Genomic DNA, 18,828 nt, shown 5'->3' with positions numbered 1-18,828 from the left:
TTTTAAATAGGCTAGGCGGGAGGTGGTTAAAGTTGTGCCCACTCCTAGGTGTGTTGGATGACGTTTTAATGGGCATGAGGTCTCCATAACATAATTATTATGAAGACCCAGGTGGCATCTGGCCAACACAAATCTGAAGAGGCCTTCTTAACCTGGTCCTGTTCACTGACTTACGGGGACAGCATATTTTATTCTAGTGAGTGCCAGGTCATATCAACACACTAATCAAAAGCCGTCTAGCCTGTACTGTCTCCCCTGCAAGGAGAGGAGAGAAAGCCATGGGGCTGCTTTCTCTCCTCTCCTACAGCGGAGAATCCGGAGCATCTGCCTCCATCCTCCACCTGATAGCCAACACCAGTATATACATCCCCACTCTCTGATCGCTCACACAGCATGGGATCGATGCAGGGAGATTTCCCGCACACCTCCTGTGTGAACTCAGGCTATGACAAGCCTGGGTTCACACAGGAGCTGTGAAGAAACCGCATGTGATGTGGACAGGAATCAAATTCCTGTTCAAAACGCATACTATTCTTTGCAATGCAATTTATGTCCATACATTTTGTATTGACGCAAATTACACCGCAAGGTATCGGTTTGGATATTGGTAGCATTTTCACGAGTATGAGTATCGGTACCAGTGCATCCTTACATTTAACTTTTTTTTTAGTTCAAATATGTCTCTATTAATGGTGTCTCAAAAGAGGAGAGGGTTGATCGGATCGTGCAGTACAGATGCTATAGAGATAATAGCTTACGGCTTAAATCAGGTCCACCTAGAGTGGGTCTTCCCTGGGGTGTTGCTGTAAGCTGCCAGCAGGCAGATTGTTTAATCGATCAATATATGACAGTGCCTCCAATATGAAATTAATTATTAAATATAATTACACTGACCAGTTATTAGTCCCTATATTTGTGCTCTATGCAGATGTTTTTAGGCACAAAAGAAAGCATGGACTATGGAGAAGGAAAATAAATAAAAATGTATTTAACAATTAAGTCCCAAACAATCATGTATAGCAGCAGAATTAATAGTGTTATGTAGACATGTAAATTTATATTCCTCAGTGAATACCTCCACATATACAGATAAATTATATGCTGAATATTAGCTGAATTCGATAATTTGCTTTCTATTCGTAGGTATCATACCTGTGTGCCAATAATTGAACTGAACTAGCAGACAACCAAGTAAGCACTGCCAGAATGCCCCCCAGATTCTTCTGTATCAGAATAAAGGGGTTGAGTCTATTCTACAAGCTGTGTTAATGCAGCTCATATTTAACTACTTAATCTCTAGGGGCTGGCTATGATGCCATGAACGGAATATATCAAAATCTAGCACACAAATAAGGCAATACATCGAGGTAAGTTACATTCAGGAGTAAGATGGAATTTTCAAGTACTGATCAAACTATACTATATCCAAGATGTTATTGGTGCTGAGTTAAGAGCCACACCCTGGTAGGACCTTTAAGGAGATCGATTGAGTGTCTCAGACAGAGAGAGCGAGCTGTAAGAGAACGTACTGAGGAGGATGATGATTCAAGATGGTGATTCAAGATGATCACAGATGACGAAGCTGTGAGATGGACTTGGAGATCAAGATAGTGATAGAACTGAAGATCAAGATCAAGGTGAACCTGAGGATCCCTTTTCTCTCTCAATATTCTCTTTTATTCCCAAAAACTCCTATTAACTAGGGATCAACCCAGAGGGTGTAGTTTGGACTATTTACTTACCTCTGATTGGGGAGCAATATCACCAATTAACTAATTATTTGCACAGCAAGTAGGTTAACATATCCACCAGATGGCATTCTAGACTAGAAATCCCTATAGTAGGTCTTCTGGGAATAACATTGGAAATTATTTGCTTCAATCTTATAGTGGATAAAATATTTTTATACCTAGATTAATTGAAATATGACCGTTTGCTTAGAGGGTATATAGCTATATTCATTTGCTTTATCCAGAGATTCATTTTAAGATACTAATGATTACTCCTTAAAATATTTGGTACAAATTTGCACCATTTTCCATCTTACTCCTGAAAACATATAGATTATAAAACACATATATTTCCTATGATAAGGACTACAGTAAACATAGACATGGTAATATTATTATGATTGAGCTCTTTTGGATAGTATAACGTTTGAAAAGTGGATTAAGCTTGGTTTACACTTTTGCGGCTCTGTGAGCCACGTTTGCATAGCCACGGCAGCCCATTCATTTGAATGGGTTACTGTGCCTGCATTCCATGTAGGAAAAAGGTTCCTGCACTTTTTTAAAATGTCAGCATCAGGGAAAAGCACCATGCAATTTCCTGCATCTTCCTGCACCCCCATATGTGCTGAGTTTTTAGATGTGTGGGGTGCCATTAAGAATGAATGGCAGCTTTGCGTGTTTGTAAAAGTGCAGCTCGTTTTGGCTGCGGGTGGTTGTGGGGGCAGAAACTGGAGCGATTCTAGCACCCGCAACAACCCGCACAAGTATAAACCTAGCCTTGACTTTTTACAGTGTTTTTCGAAAGTGTCCCACAAGTATCAAATATTTTATCTTATAAAATTATAAAATAGACCTAATAACCTTCTCCTTGATTCTTCTCAGGATTAAAGGATAAGTTCACTTTTTCACAAAAAATAATAAATGCACATTTTTTTGCAGGTAATAAATGTGCATTTAATATTTTTGTGTTAGGAACCTGTAAAGTACTGCAACAGCAATCGTTCAGCAAATCACTGGTGCCATGCAAGTCTCCTGCACACTGTCAGTGTAACTGCTTGATCGGACATCCCATACGGGTAAGCCGATACTTGCTGACAGGAAGACTCAAAGAACCACCACAGCACTCACAGCACTTGGGTAGTTCATTGAGGACTATGAGCTAACAGCCACTAAGGCTGTTGGAACTTGTAGTCCATTCGTTCACAGAACACTGTGAATGAATGACGTGGCCATGTGGATGGAATTACTTCAAATTACTCACAAAGACACCAAGTTACTCACAATATTCCAAGGTACTCCAAAATTACACATATTACTCCAAGTTACACTAAATTACTCGCAGCACTCCAGGCTACTCCAGTTTACTCACAATACTCCAAGACCACTACCAATGCCCCAAGTTACTCACAGTTAATCACAATGGCCCAAGTTATTCTCAGTACTCCAAGAATGCTAACAGTACTCCAAGTTACTCCAAAATCATTCACAGTACTCCAAATTACTCCCTATTTTGACAATACTCCAAGTTACTCCAAATTACCCACAGTACTCCGAGCTACTCCAGATTACTCCAAGTACTTCGGATTACTCCCAGTACTCCAAGTTGCTCCAAATTACTTCCAGTACTCCAAATCAATTCCAATACTCAAGTTGCTCACAGTACTCAAGTAATACTCACTATACTCCATGCTACTCACAGTGCCTTCTCCCCTGATTCAGTACTCACAGCCCTCATAGTACCCCAACTCCCCTGCCATCATTCCTATCAATGTGTTCAGCACCCTCACTCATAGCATGCCTGCAGCTCCTCCTGACAGTGTGTCCCGAACAGGGATGTAGATGGGGGGGTTCAACACCCCCAAATATCCTTCCCAAAAAAATCAAATGCAACTGTCTTGACTTCCTGCCCTATGACAGCACAGCAGTCAGTGGCGGAGTGTAATGAAACAGCAGCAAGCAGAATGTGTGTGATATAAGACATTAGGCAGTAGGCACATGTCACACTCACTGCCGGTCTGTCTGTCGGGCTGAGGTTGACAGATGATCTACTAGTAACCAGGCAATTGAGCACAGTGCTGTAGCAGCCGGTGTGCGCCATGCTGAGGGAACTGCTGCTGTCCAGCTCCAGCCAGGCATGTCCCAACTCCCATACCCTCACTCACAGCTTTTGCAGGCAGTGCGGGCTTAAGCGGCAACTGCTTTGGGCCCTACAATAATGTCTCTGCCTGGGGCAGCTGCCCCTTTTGCCCCACATTAAAGACAGCCCTGACAATACAACAAGGCAGTTTTATTTAGCTTTTTCAGCTTGTCTCACATATCCAAATGTCTGATACCATTTCAGTGTACCCAGTATTGTTCTTTCCAGGTGTTATTCACTGGTAAGTCCAACTCATTGTTTTGGGTTGTTTGTACTCCAGCAATAACTCTGTTTTATCAAATATTCCTTCAACCTCCCTTTAGTTCTGGGACTGGTAGACATTAATGTCTCCTGTAAGATTGAGTTAATATGAGAACTAGGCAACTTCATATTTTATAAATCAGAAAAACCTGACACCTAGTGCAGTCTCCTCCCTGCTTGCAGTGCATAGCCCTCTCCTCTTCTAAGAGTGTCTAATTATACTCAGTTATGGTCTAATTATACTGTGCTGGCCTAGCTCCTCTGCCCCTCTCTCCATCTCCTTGCATAACCTTTTATGTAGCAGCCAGGGAGTGACAAGTCTGAGTTTCCTGGGCCAGATGACATCAACATAGAAGAGTGATGGCAGAAAAAGACCACCAATGGTCTATCAAGTCTGCCACTTTTTTTTTACATATTTTTATTATTTGAGTTATTTGTTTACTTTTAACTATTTTTTTTTACTTTTTTGTCTGAGTATACATCTATCTTTGTTCCAAACATATTTGAATTCACTTAAGCTAAGTGTATTCTGACAGCAGGGGACTCTTCCCGCTGTCAAACTATAAATACACGCTTGGGAAGATTCCCCTATTCACCTTGAACAAAAAAACTGACCAATCTATGCCGAGCTTTACTGCTGACTGACTAACTTTTGGTAATATAATACTTTCTAAGGTAAGTTTTAAACTTTCCTCCTGCTAGTTAGAGGTCATGTCCCCATATTTTTATCTTGTCTTCATACTAAAAATACTGCCCGCTTATTCACCCTCTTGATGTATTTAATGGTTTCAATAATGTCTTCTCTTTCCCTTCTTTCCTTGAGACTTTGTACTATATATTAAAGTGACTGCAAAGCTTAATTTTTTTTTAAACGTGAGAAGTTCAGCTAAAGCTTGTTTGGCTGTATGTCTGTGGACCACAGGAGTGCAGTTCATTCTGTACTTCTGTGAACTGTTTTCAGCCGGCAGCGGGATAAAGTCCGCTGGTGATTGACTTTGCTCAACGATCCAGGCTGGGGAAAGATCACAACTTTAAAGTTGGGATCTACCCAGATCCTTGGATCGGCACCTGAGCCAGCTACTCCTGCCTCCTCCACAGCCCAGCGTTCCAGTGAGTACGGGGTGGGGGGTAGATCAGAGAGTGGTGGCTGGCAGTCACCAGTTCTCTGCTCATGGAGCACAGAGAACTGAGCGATCAGCAGCCTTTGATTGCTCAGTTCTCAGTCTTAGAGTCAGCGGGGGACAGATGCAGCATCGGACCAATGCTGCATCCACCTAAGTTAGTATGATTTTAGAAAAATAAAAATAAAAAACCCTCAACTTTTAAACTTACCTGATAAACCCACATCAGCCCACAAACAGTCCTGCTGCCAAATGCCAGATTCACCATTCTGGGTCTCATATGAGATCTTGTAGAATATTCAGATGTTTCTCCTCTAATTGTTTTCCGAAATGGCTGTCCTATGTCTGAAGAACTGATCTGGTAAAACTTTGCAGATCATAAATAAAATCTGTAGATATGCAAGGTCAGTGCTGGTACAGAACATCCTCTGTAATAGGTTTCTCTCTCTGCTCTTGGTAGTCTTGAAGGCTTCATAACCTTTACATCTACCATAACCTTTCAATACTGAGAAAGTTTCAGCCTCTCCTCAAGTTTCTGCGCATTGCGTCAGTGCAGACACTACACTAATGTTCTCTACTGTCAGCTATTCTACCAAGTATTTTCCATTAATCTTGTAGTTGACTCTAAGGTTAAAGCTGTTCGTTGTAAAGACGTGACTCTAAGTGCTCTTTGCTGCAGTATAAATCGCAATTTATGTTTTTTGTGAATTTGGATTCTCACTATTTCTAACTGAGTACTTTTTAATGCCTTAGGCACCAGAAGCTACAGAGCTCAACACAAAAATAAAAAAGTAGAATCAAAATAAGGCACTGTTCTTGCCAACCAATTATTTTCTAGCTACCATCTTTTTAGTGCAGGTTGGAAGATAGATGATACCAAAGGCACTCTGGTAGTCTGTTATGGGGCAGCATGTTGACTAAGTGGTTAGTATTGTGATCAAGCCCCACTTTAAACATTATCTGCCTCGAGATTCTTTGTTCTTCTAAGTATATGCAGGTTTCTGCCAACAATCCAAAAACTTACTAGAATGTTAACTGGCTTCCATTCATAATTGTTACTGTGTATGAGTGGGAGATAAAACGAATCTCTAACATAATCCATCTAGTCAATTATAGTCAATTAAAGAGCCTGAGATGGGTGACTCATCCCAGGAGATGTTTAGTCCAAGGATAAGTCAGTATGAAAGCCTGTTACTTTAATTTCTTTACAATTTGGGAAATTCAGGTTGGTTTTTAGAAATTATTTCTGCAAGCTGGAGACCTAAAGCTGGACACCAAGCAGAAATAAAAGAAAACTAAATGCTCTGTGCTTATTAATAAGTCTCTACCTTTTTTTCAAAAATAACACAGTGGCTAAATGGTTAGCACTTCCGCCTGGCAGTACTAGGGTCGTTGGTTTGAATCCCAACCACAGCACCACCTGCCTGGAGTTTGCATGTTCTCCCTGTGCCTGCGTGGGTTTCCTCCGGGACTCCGGTTTCCTCCCACACTCCAAAGACATGCTGGTAGGTGAATTGGATCCTGTCTAAATTGGCCCTAGTATGTGTATGTATGAATGTGAGTTAGGGACCTTAGATTGTACGCCCCTTGAGGGTTAGGGACTGATGTGAATGTACAATATATATGTAAAGCGCTGTGTAAATTGACGGCGCTATATAAGTACCTGAAATAAATAAATAATGTTATGCTTACCTGCATTACCTGAATCTTCCCTTCTCATGTCCCCATCAGTGCTGTTGGCTCCTCCTCTTCTTGGTGCACCACCATAGGAAGCCGCTTCCTATCGGAGTATACCTATGGGCTTGCTCTTGAGCCAGGACGTGTGCATCTATAGAATGCCCATGCACTACTCTCTCCTAATAGGATTTGATTGACATCAGCAGAAACGAATGGTAAATGCAGGGAATGCATTAAGGTAAAAAATGTCTTGCCATTAGAACCAATTTATGCTCCTTCAGTCTCTTCTCGTATGTTTTATCCCTTAGACTTTCATAATTTTTGGTGCCCATCTCTGGACTCTTATCAGTATATTTTTGTAAGTGAGGTCTCCAGAACTGGGCACAGAATCCTAAATGAGGCCAAAGTAAAGATCTCTTTAGGGGAATGAGGACCTCCTTCCTCCTGCTGGTGATCCCTCCAAATAAAATCTATTTAAAATGAAGGCTGCAAATGTTTTAACTGTTCGCCAAATGACAGCAACATAACAAGGGAATTAAGTGCTGAGGTACCAGGCAGCTAAAGAGGGAATAAACCAAGGCCTACAGAGAGAAGGCTGAAGATTTCTTGTGTTACCATGTCATTTAATCAGTAAAAACATAAAAGGAAACGTAATCCTTCCTCACTGTATCCAAAACTAGAAAGGTTTTTGGCATGACACAAATTGCCTGCTAAGGAACAGGAAGGGTTTAAAGTTAATGTAAACCTCTGAAATAAAGAATGAACAAAGCATAACGGTTTATAATGTGTACAAGTTTCAGAACATTGTTGTCATGAGACATAAAACAGAATTGCTCACTAATGAACAAAGCATATCCTTCTATAGTGTGTCTCTACCTTTTTTATTTAGTTGCAACTAGTGTAAGTACCTGAATTTGACTTGAAATCACCCTCTTGCAGTCACACATACAGTGGCACTCAAACTGGAAGATAGAGGAGCAGGACTGGAAGCCAGTCATGTTTGTGCATTCATATGGAACATGACATTAAGAGGAGAGGACACAGTGAGCAGATAGATTACCTTAACAGTCTCCTGCTACTCATCCAGTGGGGATGGAGAGAGGACATCACTGTATTCCCATTACAATCTATAACTGTAACAAAGTAGTGTCATCCCATTAAATGTGCTGTCTGGTAGGGCTTGGTATATTTTTAAAAAAACTTGTTGGACAGAAAATTGGTTGGAGAGTAAAACAGCCCCTTCTACAGTCAGGTCCATAAATATTGGGACATCGACACAATTCTAACATTTTTGGCTCTATGCACCACCACAATGGATTTGAAATGAAATGAACAGGATGTGCTTTAACTGCAGACTGTCAGCTTTAATTTGAGGGTATTTACATCCAAATCAGGTGAATGGTGTAGGAATTACAACAGTTTGCATATGTGCCTCCCACTTGTTAAGGGACCAAAAGTAATGGGACAGAATAATAATCATAAATCAAACTTTCACTTTTTAATACTAGGTTGCAAATCCTTTGCAGTCAATTACAGCCTGAAGTCTGGAACGCATAGACATCACCAGACGCTGGGTTTCATCCCTGGTGATGCTCTGCCAGGCCTCTACTGCAACTGTCTTCAGTTCCTGCTTGTTCTTGGGGCATTTTCCCTTCAGTTTTGTCTTCAGCAAGTGAAATGCATGCTCACTCGGATTCAGGTCAAGTGATTGACTTGGCCATTGCATAACATTCCACTTCTTTCCCTTAAAAAACTCTTTGGTTGCTTTTGCAGTATGCTTTGGGTCATTGTCCATCTGTACTGTGACGCAGCGTCCAATGAGTTCTGAAGCATTTGGCTGAATATGAGCAGATAATATTGCCCGAAACACTTCAGAATTCATCCTGCTGCTTTTGTCAGCAGTCACATCATCAATAAATACAAGAGAAGCAGTTCCATTGGCAGCCATACATGCGCACGCCATGACACTACCACCACCATGCTTCACTGATGAGGTGGTATGCTTAGGATCCTTCTCCATACTCTTCTCTTCCCATCACTCTGGTACAAGTTGATCTTGGTCTCATCTGTCCATAGAATGTTGTTCCAGAACTGTGAAGGCTTTTTTAGATGTCGTTTGGCAAACTCTAATCTGGCCTTCCTGTTTTTGAGGCTCACCAATGGTTTACATCTTGTGGTGAACCCTCTGTATTCACTCTGGTGAAGTCTTCTCTTGATTGTTGACTTTGACACACATACACCTACCTCCTGGAGAGTGTTCTTGATCTGGCCAACTGTTCTGAAGGGTGTTTTCTTCACCAGGGAAAGAATTCTTCGCTCATCCACCACAGTTGTTTTCCGTGGTCTTCTGGGTCTTTTGGTGTTGCTGAGCTCACCAGTGCGTTCCTTCTTTTTAAGAATGTTCCAAACAGTTGTTTTGGCCACGCCTAATGTTTTTGCTATCTCTCTGATGGGTTTGTTTTGTTTTTTCAGCCTAATGATGGCTTGCTTCACTGATAGTGACAGCTCTTTGGATCTCATCTTGAGAGTTGACAGCAACAGATTCCAAATGCAAATAGCACACTTGAAATGAACTCTGGACCTTTTATCTGCTCACTGTAATTGGGATAATGAGGGAATAACACACACCTGGCCATGGAACAGCTGAGAAGCCAATTGTCCCATTACTTTTGGTCCCTTAACAAGTGGGAGGCACAAATGCAAACTGTTGTAATTCCTACACTGTTCGCCTGATTTGGATGTTAAAGCTGACAGTCTGCAGTTAAAGCACATCTTGTTCATTTCATTTCAAATCCATTGTGGTGGTGTATAGAGCCAAAAATGTTAGAATTGTGTCGATGTCCCAATATTTATGGACCTGACTGTATGTTATCTTCTGTATGTTTTCCTGTAGTGTGAAGTTCTCACTTGATAGGTACAACCTACCTGGGCTATCTTATTGACACCAGGAGCTAGCAACAGATATTGACACTATAGGGTTTATTCACTAAAGCTGGAGAGTGCAAAATCAGGCTCACTTCTGCATAGAAACCAATCAGCTTCCAGGTCTTATTGTGCAAGCTTAATTGAACAAGCTGAGCTTAGAAGCTGATTGGCTACCATGTACAGCTGCACCAGATTCTGAGTTGACCAGTTTTAGTAAATCCACCCCTATGGGTTTGATTTACTAAAAGCAACTAGGCTGTTCACTTTGCAAGGGAAATTGTACTTTGAAAGTGAGTTTTCCCAGAGTGTAGTGAATGTGATAAAAGTCAGTTGCCAACATTTTGCAGTTACCTAAGGCCAGCCTTTGTAGTTTGTAATATTTGAATTCTAGTTTCTGGCACTGGCCATGGAGATACATTGCTTTCTTTATACACTTGAGGTCAGTAGCCCATATATGGACCTTTGCTAATAGAGACTGGTATAAACTATGCTTGTAACAAAATTGTGTAAAGCCAACCAAGCATATAATAAAAAATTGCAAAACACTTGTCAGTTACCTAGAGAAATAGGAAACTGGACTTACACGCAAATCAAGACTTTTCCTTTGAATGCTGGGAATGCCTACTGCCTCTTCATTGTAAGCATCCCTATTGGTTTTGTACCATGATGGGTAACCACAATGACCAACTGAGAGGCAACATTGTCAACCTCAACTTTTGCAGGAAAAATGGAGATTTGAATAAATCCTCAGCTGCCTAAAGTTATATAGCTATTAATTGTTGTGATGTGCAATTTTCATTTAAAATAGAATGCTGTCCAGCACTGTCAGTCCTATTCTGGGCTGAATGATGTCCAACATTACTCAGCCCACTTCCTATTAGTCCAAGCGGTCATACACAAATTCCTTGGGAATGCATCATCATGACAGAGTGGCTCACTGAAGAAAATTGCAGAGATGTTCCTACATGAGTGCTGTTCTATGCATAATTCTGAGAAAAACAGGATCCTACAAGTCACATGACCAGCCAGAAGACAGCTTGTAGGCTAAGTGTAGAATTGCGACTAAACTGCCATGCCTCTGAAATGTCCGGTAAATGTTGCACCAATGTGCCGCAACCATGTGTATTGCACCAAGTTGAGGACCATTTGTGGCATGTTTCCATTAGCTTGAATTGCTTGCATTCTGCATTGATATCACCCCCCAAACACGACAGGAACAATAATGCTTCCTGTGAGCACAAAGCAAAGCATCACAACACTGCCTTTGCAGTTTAGGAGGTGGGGGGGCATAAAATGAGGTTAAACTGCATGTTTTTAAAGCCAAACCACAAGTTTAAATGAGAATTCATTAAAAAAATATAAGTGCAGGTGGTATAAAGTATAAGGTATAAGGTGGGATGAGAATTAGAGGAAAAATCAACAATGCTGGGGAACATTATCTTTTTCTTGTAACCCCTTTTATTTTCTTTCAATTGACTATTCACTATCTGTGGAAATATATATGTTATAATGTGAATTTCTTAGTACTGTATTTTCTTTCCTGGTAAACATTTGCTATTACTAAAACTACAATGAAAATATAAAAAAAACAGTAGCAGCCACACAGTCTGGGTTTTGTGCACTGAATTTTATTTAGAGAATACAGAGAACATGGTGTAAAATATTATTTCACTAGAGTATTTGTCAGGATCTGCAGATCAGTGCAAATCACAATTACAAAGCGTCTTCATCAAAGGGGGTGTGCATTCTACATGACCAACTTTTCAGAATTCTGCAGACCATTCCATGTATGTATGTAGCCAGTAATATGTCATACCTGTTATAACATCGGCTGCTTGGTTGGCAAATACACTTTATAATAGAACACATCTGTTTATACAAGTGTGTGATTCTATTTTGCTGATCTAATATAGAGGCAAGTAGCAATGTGCAAATAGTAATAGTCTACAGCAACCAAAGATAATTTTTCATTGTCCCTAGTACTCTTTAGATAAATGACATATTGCGGTTGCTATGTGTTTCTGCACAGCATTTGCCTTTTTGTATTTTGTTTCAAAGTGGTGATATTACCATTACAACTTCAGAGTAGTTTAACATGCAAATTTTTAACTGATGTCAACTGAAAGTACAAAGTTTTCTGCAGGCAATATAGAAACAGTTGTAAAATAAATTATCTGGCTGTTTTGCAAAATAGATCCATAGTGTGTGCATGGTATTGCTGTGTGTATTTGATGCTCGTAGTTTATGGTTGTAGAGCTGAAATCTGGAACCTTTTGGGATAAACTCATGGGATATGCTACTGAGGACTTGTGGAGGTCCATGTGTCAGGGCTGTCTCTTTCATTACTGGGAGAATGACTTGGAATGTATATTGGGCATTGGGTAGTGCTTGTTTGTGTCAGTGATGAAGCAAAAATAAGTATGCAGGTCTGGAGCCTTAACTTCCATAAACAATGCAGCAGTGGCTTATCCATATTTGAATCTTGGCATGATATGTTTACAGTGTATCTTTACTAAAAAACTTCTTGTTGTTTGTGTTGTTTTGGATAGAGTAAGGAATGGTAAGAATCATTCTTTTTTTTTTTTTTGCTGTATGGGTCCCATTGGCGGGATGTCTCTTCACCTTTTGCTTTTCAGGAACAACAGTAAGTGACAGAGAATATCTCCAAAGTAAGTAAAAGGAAGATGTTCTCTTAGACAGCTGTCACCAGAACAGATAAACCTATTAGATTTCCCCGCAACTCCTGTTTTTCACTATACATAGCGTAGGATTCTCCTATCACTTTATGTCACAGTGACAATTGTCATCACCAGGAGATGCTTGGGACAAACAAAGGTCTATACTCAAAAAAAGGTAATGAAAAAAACAAACAAGGCAGACACTTTAGGCCATTTGATCTTTACTGCCATCACTCCTCTATGTTTCTACTGCAAATAGAGGGATATAAATCTCAATCTGAACTGCATATAGTATGTAGATCATGATTATAACTTCCAGGTCACTGACTGAGTTCCCTGAACCAGGGAACTAGCATTTACAGAAGGCAGTAAGCAAAGATAGCCTATATATTTCTTTCAGTACATTTGCTTTTTTATTCTGTCTATGACCATAGGTCTTTAAGGCTACACAGCCACATACAGTGCCTTGAAAAAGTATTCATACTTTCATTCTTGGCATTTTCCACTTTTTGTTATGTACGTTTATGTTTTTGGTTGTAACGTGACAAAGTGTGGAACATTTCAAGTGGTATGAATACTTTTTCAAGGCATGGTATATTGCCTATAGATCTGTGTATTACTCTCCAGAGTTTAACTTATGATCTAATTTTTTAGCACCATAAAGATGTACATCACCCTTTTTCATCTTGAATCTATATACAAAGATAACAAGGCAGCTTGCCACTTATCACTGGTCCTGTGGGCTGAATGTGGAAGAAAACTAAGCATATTTTTGCTGCCTCGGAGGAACACCATAAAAGAAAAATTATAGTAGGGGTTACAATTTTCCATTATAAAGTATGCCTCCCTCTTCCCTTGTTTTGCTTTCCATTGTAATGTTACGGTATAAGAGCACATGTACAATGAACATGAAATTCCACAACCCACCAGCCTCAGCATTAGTAAGGAACTAATAAACTTGCATCTTAGCCATTGAAAAATTCTGCTGTTCACAGTACAGCTTGTCCAGGACCAGGACAATGTTTATGGATCTCGGTGCTTTTTCCTATCATTTTTTAAATATGGAATCCATACTGAGCAAAGAATGCAAGGGAATGAAGGCTTTTGCTATGACTACTTTGGCACAGGTGCCAGTCTTGCTGCCAGTGTTCTTTATGGCCTCTCAATCAGCCATCATCTAGACTGTATGCACCCTATCCAAATGGGCGGTAGAGGCGCCAGTAATAAATATTGTGCTGGTTATGGGTAGCTTATAGCAGCATTTTGTGAGTAAGGTCTGATTATTATTGCTGTGGAGGCCAACAGTGGGGGTTTTTTTTTCAAGTGCATTTATCCTTTAATAAATAGACTGAGAATCATTACCTGACTTTAAGGCAAAGGACCATTTTTTTACATTCATACAACTGTGCAGAGCACTAGGTTTAAAAATGAGAAATAGGGGCCATTAATAAGTTCCTTATCAGTGTATATTTGCACAAGTAGCCATAAATTGTGCGTCCTTAAACAAAGGTAGACAGGCTGCAGCTGCCACCCACATACTCTCATCCCTTCAGTCAGTCGGTGTACAGTATTTTGTAACAAGATTAGCAGCTTAGAAATAAATAAGTCCTGGCATAGTTTCATGTAGCTTTTCAGAAGTTAGTGAACAATGTATTCCCTATGTCATGGCAGCCATGTGCCAACGAAAAAAACAAATACATGTAGTGTTCCTGCATATTCAGGGGGCCCAGCAATAATGTCACTTAAATAGATAACACTCTAAAATGGCCATATTTGGAACCAATAGCATTTGTGCAAAGCATTTTTACTGTTTCCTATGCAGATGTTATGAGGCCAGAGGCAGGGAAGAGGGTGCTGAGCATGTCTCTTTATACCCCAGTAGACTGCAAAAAGCCTTCAAATTCTTTTCCATCAAGTTCCAAGATGGCAGCCCATATGTAAATCCAGGCACAGACACATACCTAGATTTTACCACTTTTGCCTTCCGTACTCCCATGTTTTTCCTTAACTTTTGAAGGATTTATATACTTTTCTGTCAGCAGCAGTAGAGTAGAAATGCAGACATTTGCTAATGAAAATTCTAGCCACAAATCTTTGTAGTGAATTTAAAGCTCAATGAATATACCACAAACACAGACTTAGAAGTATTGAGCACAGTGGGTCTCTTTAGGAAATCACTGAGAAAACCAGTAACTGGCCTGTGGAGAATGGCAAAAACAGTAATTGTGGATGGCCAATACATATTTGACTGGGCTATAAACATGGAAAATGTTATCTAGATTTCCTGTTTAAAATTGGGAAAATCCAGATGATGACATATGTTGGTGAATAATGTTCATTTGGACAAATGTGCAGGAGAATCTCAACAACAAATGTGATTTTAAAAAGGTGACAAGTCACATTAAAAACCCAGCAAATTGATCAGTACCAGTTTACAAACATGTCTGAAATATTTTATCTGGACATTTATTCCAATGTAATGATCTTAGTGACTTCAGAATTGAGGTTCTGGGGTCACTTACCAATAAGGGATATCAACCATCTGCATGGCACTTGTGTGCTTTTCCTGTGTTGGCATGGGTTTAATTTCTGTAAGTCATGCCACTTTGATCATTGCTACTCCACAGAACGGTCATTTTGCTGGTAGACATTTCACTGTTTGTTTATATCTCCTAATGAATTCAATACACTTTTCCTTTTCTGTTTTAGGATAAGTGGACTTTCTAATTCTGTTTTTTAAAGAGAAACAGTCTTATTAAAGAATCAGAATACTGAGTCTTAAATTATTATAATTGCTAAGCTTACTTAGAAACTATTTTTATTTGATTCCTTATTTTGCTTAATGCACTCTGCATGAAGATCATTCTAGGCCCCTGTAGTTAGAGGTCACATTACAAGGCAATGTAAAATGAAAAATATAGGCAACTACAAGGCTCTGTGTATAATACTGTTGAGGTTACTTTAGGAGCTGGAAGACAGCATTTGTTATCTCTATGAGTTTATACAGTTGATGGGGCATTAAGTATCAGATCTCAAGCGGTTTCTCCTCTGTAGCTCTGAGATAACCTCAAACCAGGGTCGGACTGACAGCTCATGGGGCCCCCGGGCAATAGGGGATCATGGGGCCCCTGTGTCCTTGCCCAAACTCAATAAAGCCTATGAAAAAGGTACCAGGGGCATCTCATGGGGCCCCCTACTGACCCCGGCCCCTCGGGCAGCGCCCGAGTTTCCAAATGGTCAGTCCGCCCCTGCCTCAAACTTTCTAAAGTTAAATAAGGAGGTAATTGATGTGAGTACACCTCTTCCCACCCACTTCAAAGCTCTTCTTTGTCACCTCTATTTCTTGGTTCCACCGGGAGCCTGCTCCACATCACTTGCAAACAGAAAGAACAGGGTGCAAACCTATGACATCCTGGAACTCCAGTTTAGTTTAATGAGCAGGCTAAGATAACATCCAGCACACTGCACTGCTCACCTCCCACCTCAAACGATGTTCCACCACATTTCAACCACAGCAGGGTAGGCTTAGGCAGAGCTTAGGTCCCATGACTAAGCTCTGTTGTGGGTGAAACACGTTGGAACGGTGTTTAAGGTGGGAGGTGTGCAGTGTGTGTTGGATATCATCTTAGCCTGCTCAATAAACTAAACTGGAGTTTCAGGAAGATATTGGTGTGCATCCTGTTCTCTCTCTATTTATATAAGGGGATAAATTCCCATTTTTCATACAATATAGAATTATCATAATTTAAGGGTAAAATATTCTGATTCTTGTATAAGCATAATTGTGACTAGTTCACTTAAAAATGGCTGTCAGGACATGCTAGGACTTGTATTGCCGCAAAAGCCAGGGTTTCATATACAATGTTCCACCCAAACTAAAAATTGTATGTCCAAGCATATCAGAACCCTTACCAATGTACAGATATACATTCTCTCTCTGACAAAGACATTCTCTTATTTTTCTACCTTATAGTTACAAAAACTGTACATTACAAACAGTATAGAAACAAACCAAATGAAAAAGAAAATAAAAGAATAATTTGCAGCACATTCTGGCTAATTTGCTCTATGTGATTTAGATTTACAGATAAAAAATAGCAAAGTTTAAGACTTCTAGTTCCTATCCAGTACAGTAAATGGAAGATCCAGGAGAGTTGCTAGTTTTCATCAGCACAGAGGACTAGAGCCAGCTCCGTTCTGTATAGCTTTCCGCCGTCTGACAAAGCCATGATGTTCTTCTTGTATGACGGGATGCTGTTAATGTCTAGGTCCTATTTAAAGAACGGACAATGCTTTATAATCCAATTTAGTTCATCAAATAATCATCCTAGTTTGCATTCAGGCCAAAGATTGTCACATTTTCTTAAAGGGAAAAGCAAAGGGTTAACTTTTATGCCAGACTCCAAAATAATTTATACTTACCTTTCCTAACCCCTGACATTTCTCTGGCTGTCCATATCAGCATGCTTGTTTCAGGTCGGTGCTAGCAAGTCAGAGCAACAGCCAAATAACTACTATTTTCAGAGGTCATAAATGGATGCCCCTTTATTTTTCTGATGAAAGGGTTACTTTAAACATTTCCCTATACAAGCTCCCACAGGCTCAACATATAATATAGAAACATTTTGAATCAAGATGTAGCCTTATGACAAGCAAACTGTAGATCTTTTCTGGAGCTCATTGCTAACCCCTTTTTTGCCATTATATGTTGGTGACAAACTTAACCTTTATATTCTGATGATTAGGTTGCCAGTTGATAACCCTGAGCAAAGGGGAGCATCCATCAATTGCTGAGAATGACCTACTGCATTAATTTAAAAAGCACTGGATGCTTTTCTTGCCACTAAAGTAAGTCAATCTAGGAACACTTGGCCTACAGTGAATGATCAAATGCAAGAAAATGCAAGAATGATTATCTACAAACAAATCAAAGTAAACCAGTACCTTTGTTAGTGGTACTGAACTGGGTTCAGCACCACAAATGATTCATGCACACACATTTAGAAGACCTATCCAGCATCCCAGTAGCTCTGAACCTCAAGGAGCTATTCTACACCATGCCATTTTCAGCAGTTCCTCGTATCAAAAGCCTGTCTTTCCCTCATTCCTATTAGGTAATAAGACCACCATTCATAGTGAGGATCCAATAGAAATGTACAAGATTCTGCAGATCCGTTCTTGACTGTATCAGGAAGTATTGAGTTTTGCATGTTGTAGTACAGCTCTGCAGTATTCATTGCACCCAGGACATATACCTGCACAACTAGGTACATTCTACTATGGTACAGACAGGTTTACTTTATTAAATACAAAAACAACAATAAGAGAAAAAAACCAATAAGGAAAGTAAGGTAATAAAAGGAACTGGTCTGGCTGTCTTTGAGGACAAGAAAAACTGGCCTTGGAGGTTTTCTTGTGCACCAAACCTTCCATAATTGGTGGCAGTTTTTTTCAGCCTTGGAAAATACATACAGTATGTATGTGCAAAGTGAAGTAATCTATACTAAACAGTCAAACCAAAAAAGTGACATGTCTTTTTGGCAGAATATAAATTATCCCAACTGCATTCCGTATATAAGTATTCCTTAACAGATTGCTCTATACTGAGAAAACATTAATATACGTTTCATTGTAGAACTAGGAGTGTGCACAGATGCACTGTCATAGACAGCTGCTGGCACTACACAGTCTTTAAAGAAAGAAGTCTTGGCCACATCTATCCCCCAGTATGCATTCACACCACCTGGACCATTCATACCTGTGGCTGCTCCATACTCATGGTGGGCCTTGCCAAATTAATGAATGGGTTGATTGGCGTGAATGTGCAGAGCTGGACATGGACTGGAATTCTTTCTGCAAAGGCTGTGCTATGTCCAGGCAACTAGGAAGTGGGAATGAATTTAAGTATTTTGTTAGGTGACAGGGAATGTAGGTGGGGGGACATTCTAAAAGTGAAGCTGTCCTTTAAGGTAAGGGATATGAGGGCGAAACACCAATTGTACACTTGTTTTCAGTATCAAAAGCCCCACAATGAGTAATACAGGTGCTAAAAACTGACTACATTGCTTAGGGTTACTGCACCTTGCACATCACCATTGCTGTTTGCACTGCCCTATTCAATAAGCCCAACTATTTCTTTTCATATAATTTTTAAGCAGCACCTGTATCTGCATTATAATGGCTCAGGCAACTTAATGTGTCTCTACCAATTACAGGTTTCTCTTTATCCCTCTTCATAAATTAGTCAGGTTTTTAAAACCTAATTTCAAACCAAATTATAATTTCCAAAAATAAAAGTC

The 18,828-nt window shown here is 39.9% G+C and overlaps 1 protein-coding gene across 1 annotated transcript in view; it reads right to left on the bottom strand.

The window, feature by feature from the left end:
- Positions 1 to 11,459: 11,459 nt before the first annotated feature.
- Positions 11,460 to 18,828, bottom strand: part of CALB1 (calbindin 1) — a 122,927-nt gene continuing 115,558 nt past the window's right edge. Inside the window, exon 11 of the mRNA XM_089679689.1 lies at positions 11,460 to 16,800. Within this exon, the coding sequence (XP_089535815.1) occupies positions 16,687 to 16,800 (114 nt within the window). The 3' untranslated portion in view covers positions 11,460 to 16,686. The remainder of the gene's footprint in view (positions 16,801 to 18,828) is intronic.

The sequence above is a fragment of the Staurois parvus genome, unplaced genomic scaffold, assembly GCF_062004578.1.
Source record: "Staurois parvus isolate SC_StPar_1 unplaced genomic scaffold, SC_StPar_1.0 ptg000230l, whole genome shotgun sequence".
NCBI classification, from domain to species: Eukaryota; Metazoa; Chordata; class Amphibia; order Anura; family Ranidae; genus Staurois; species Staurois parvus.
The sequence above is the reverse complement of the archived record's forward strand: the minus strand, read 5'-3'. Positions and strand labels throughout refer to the sequence as shown.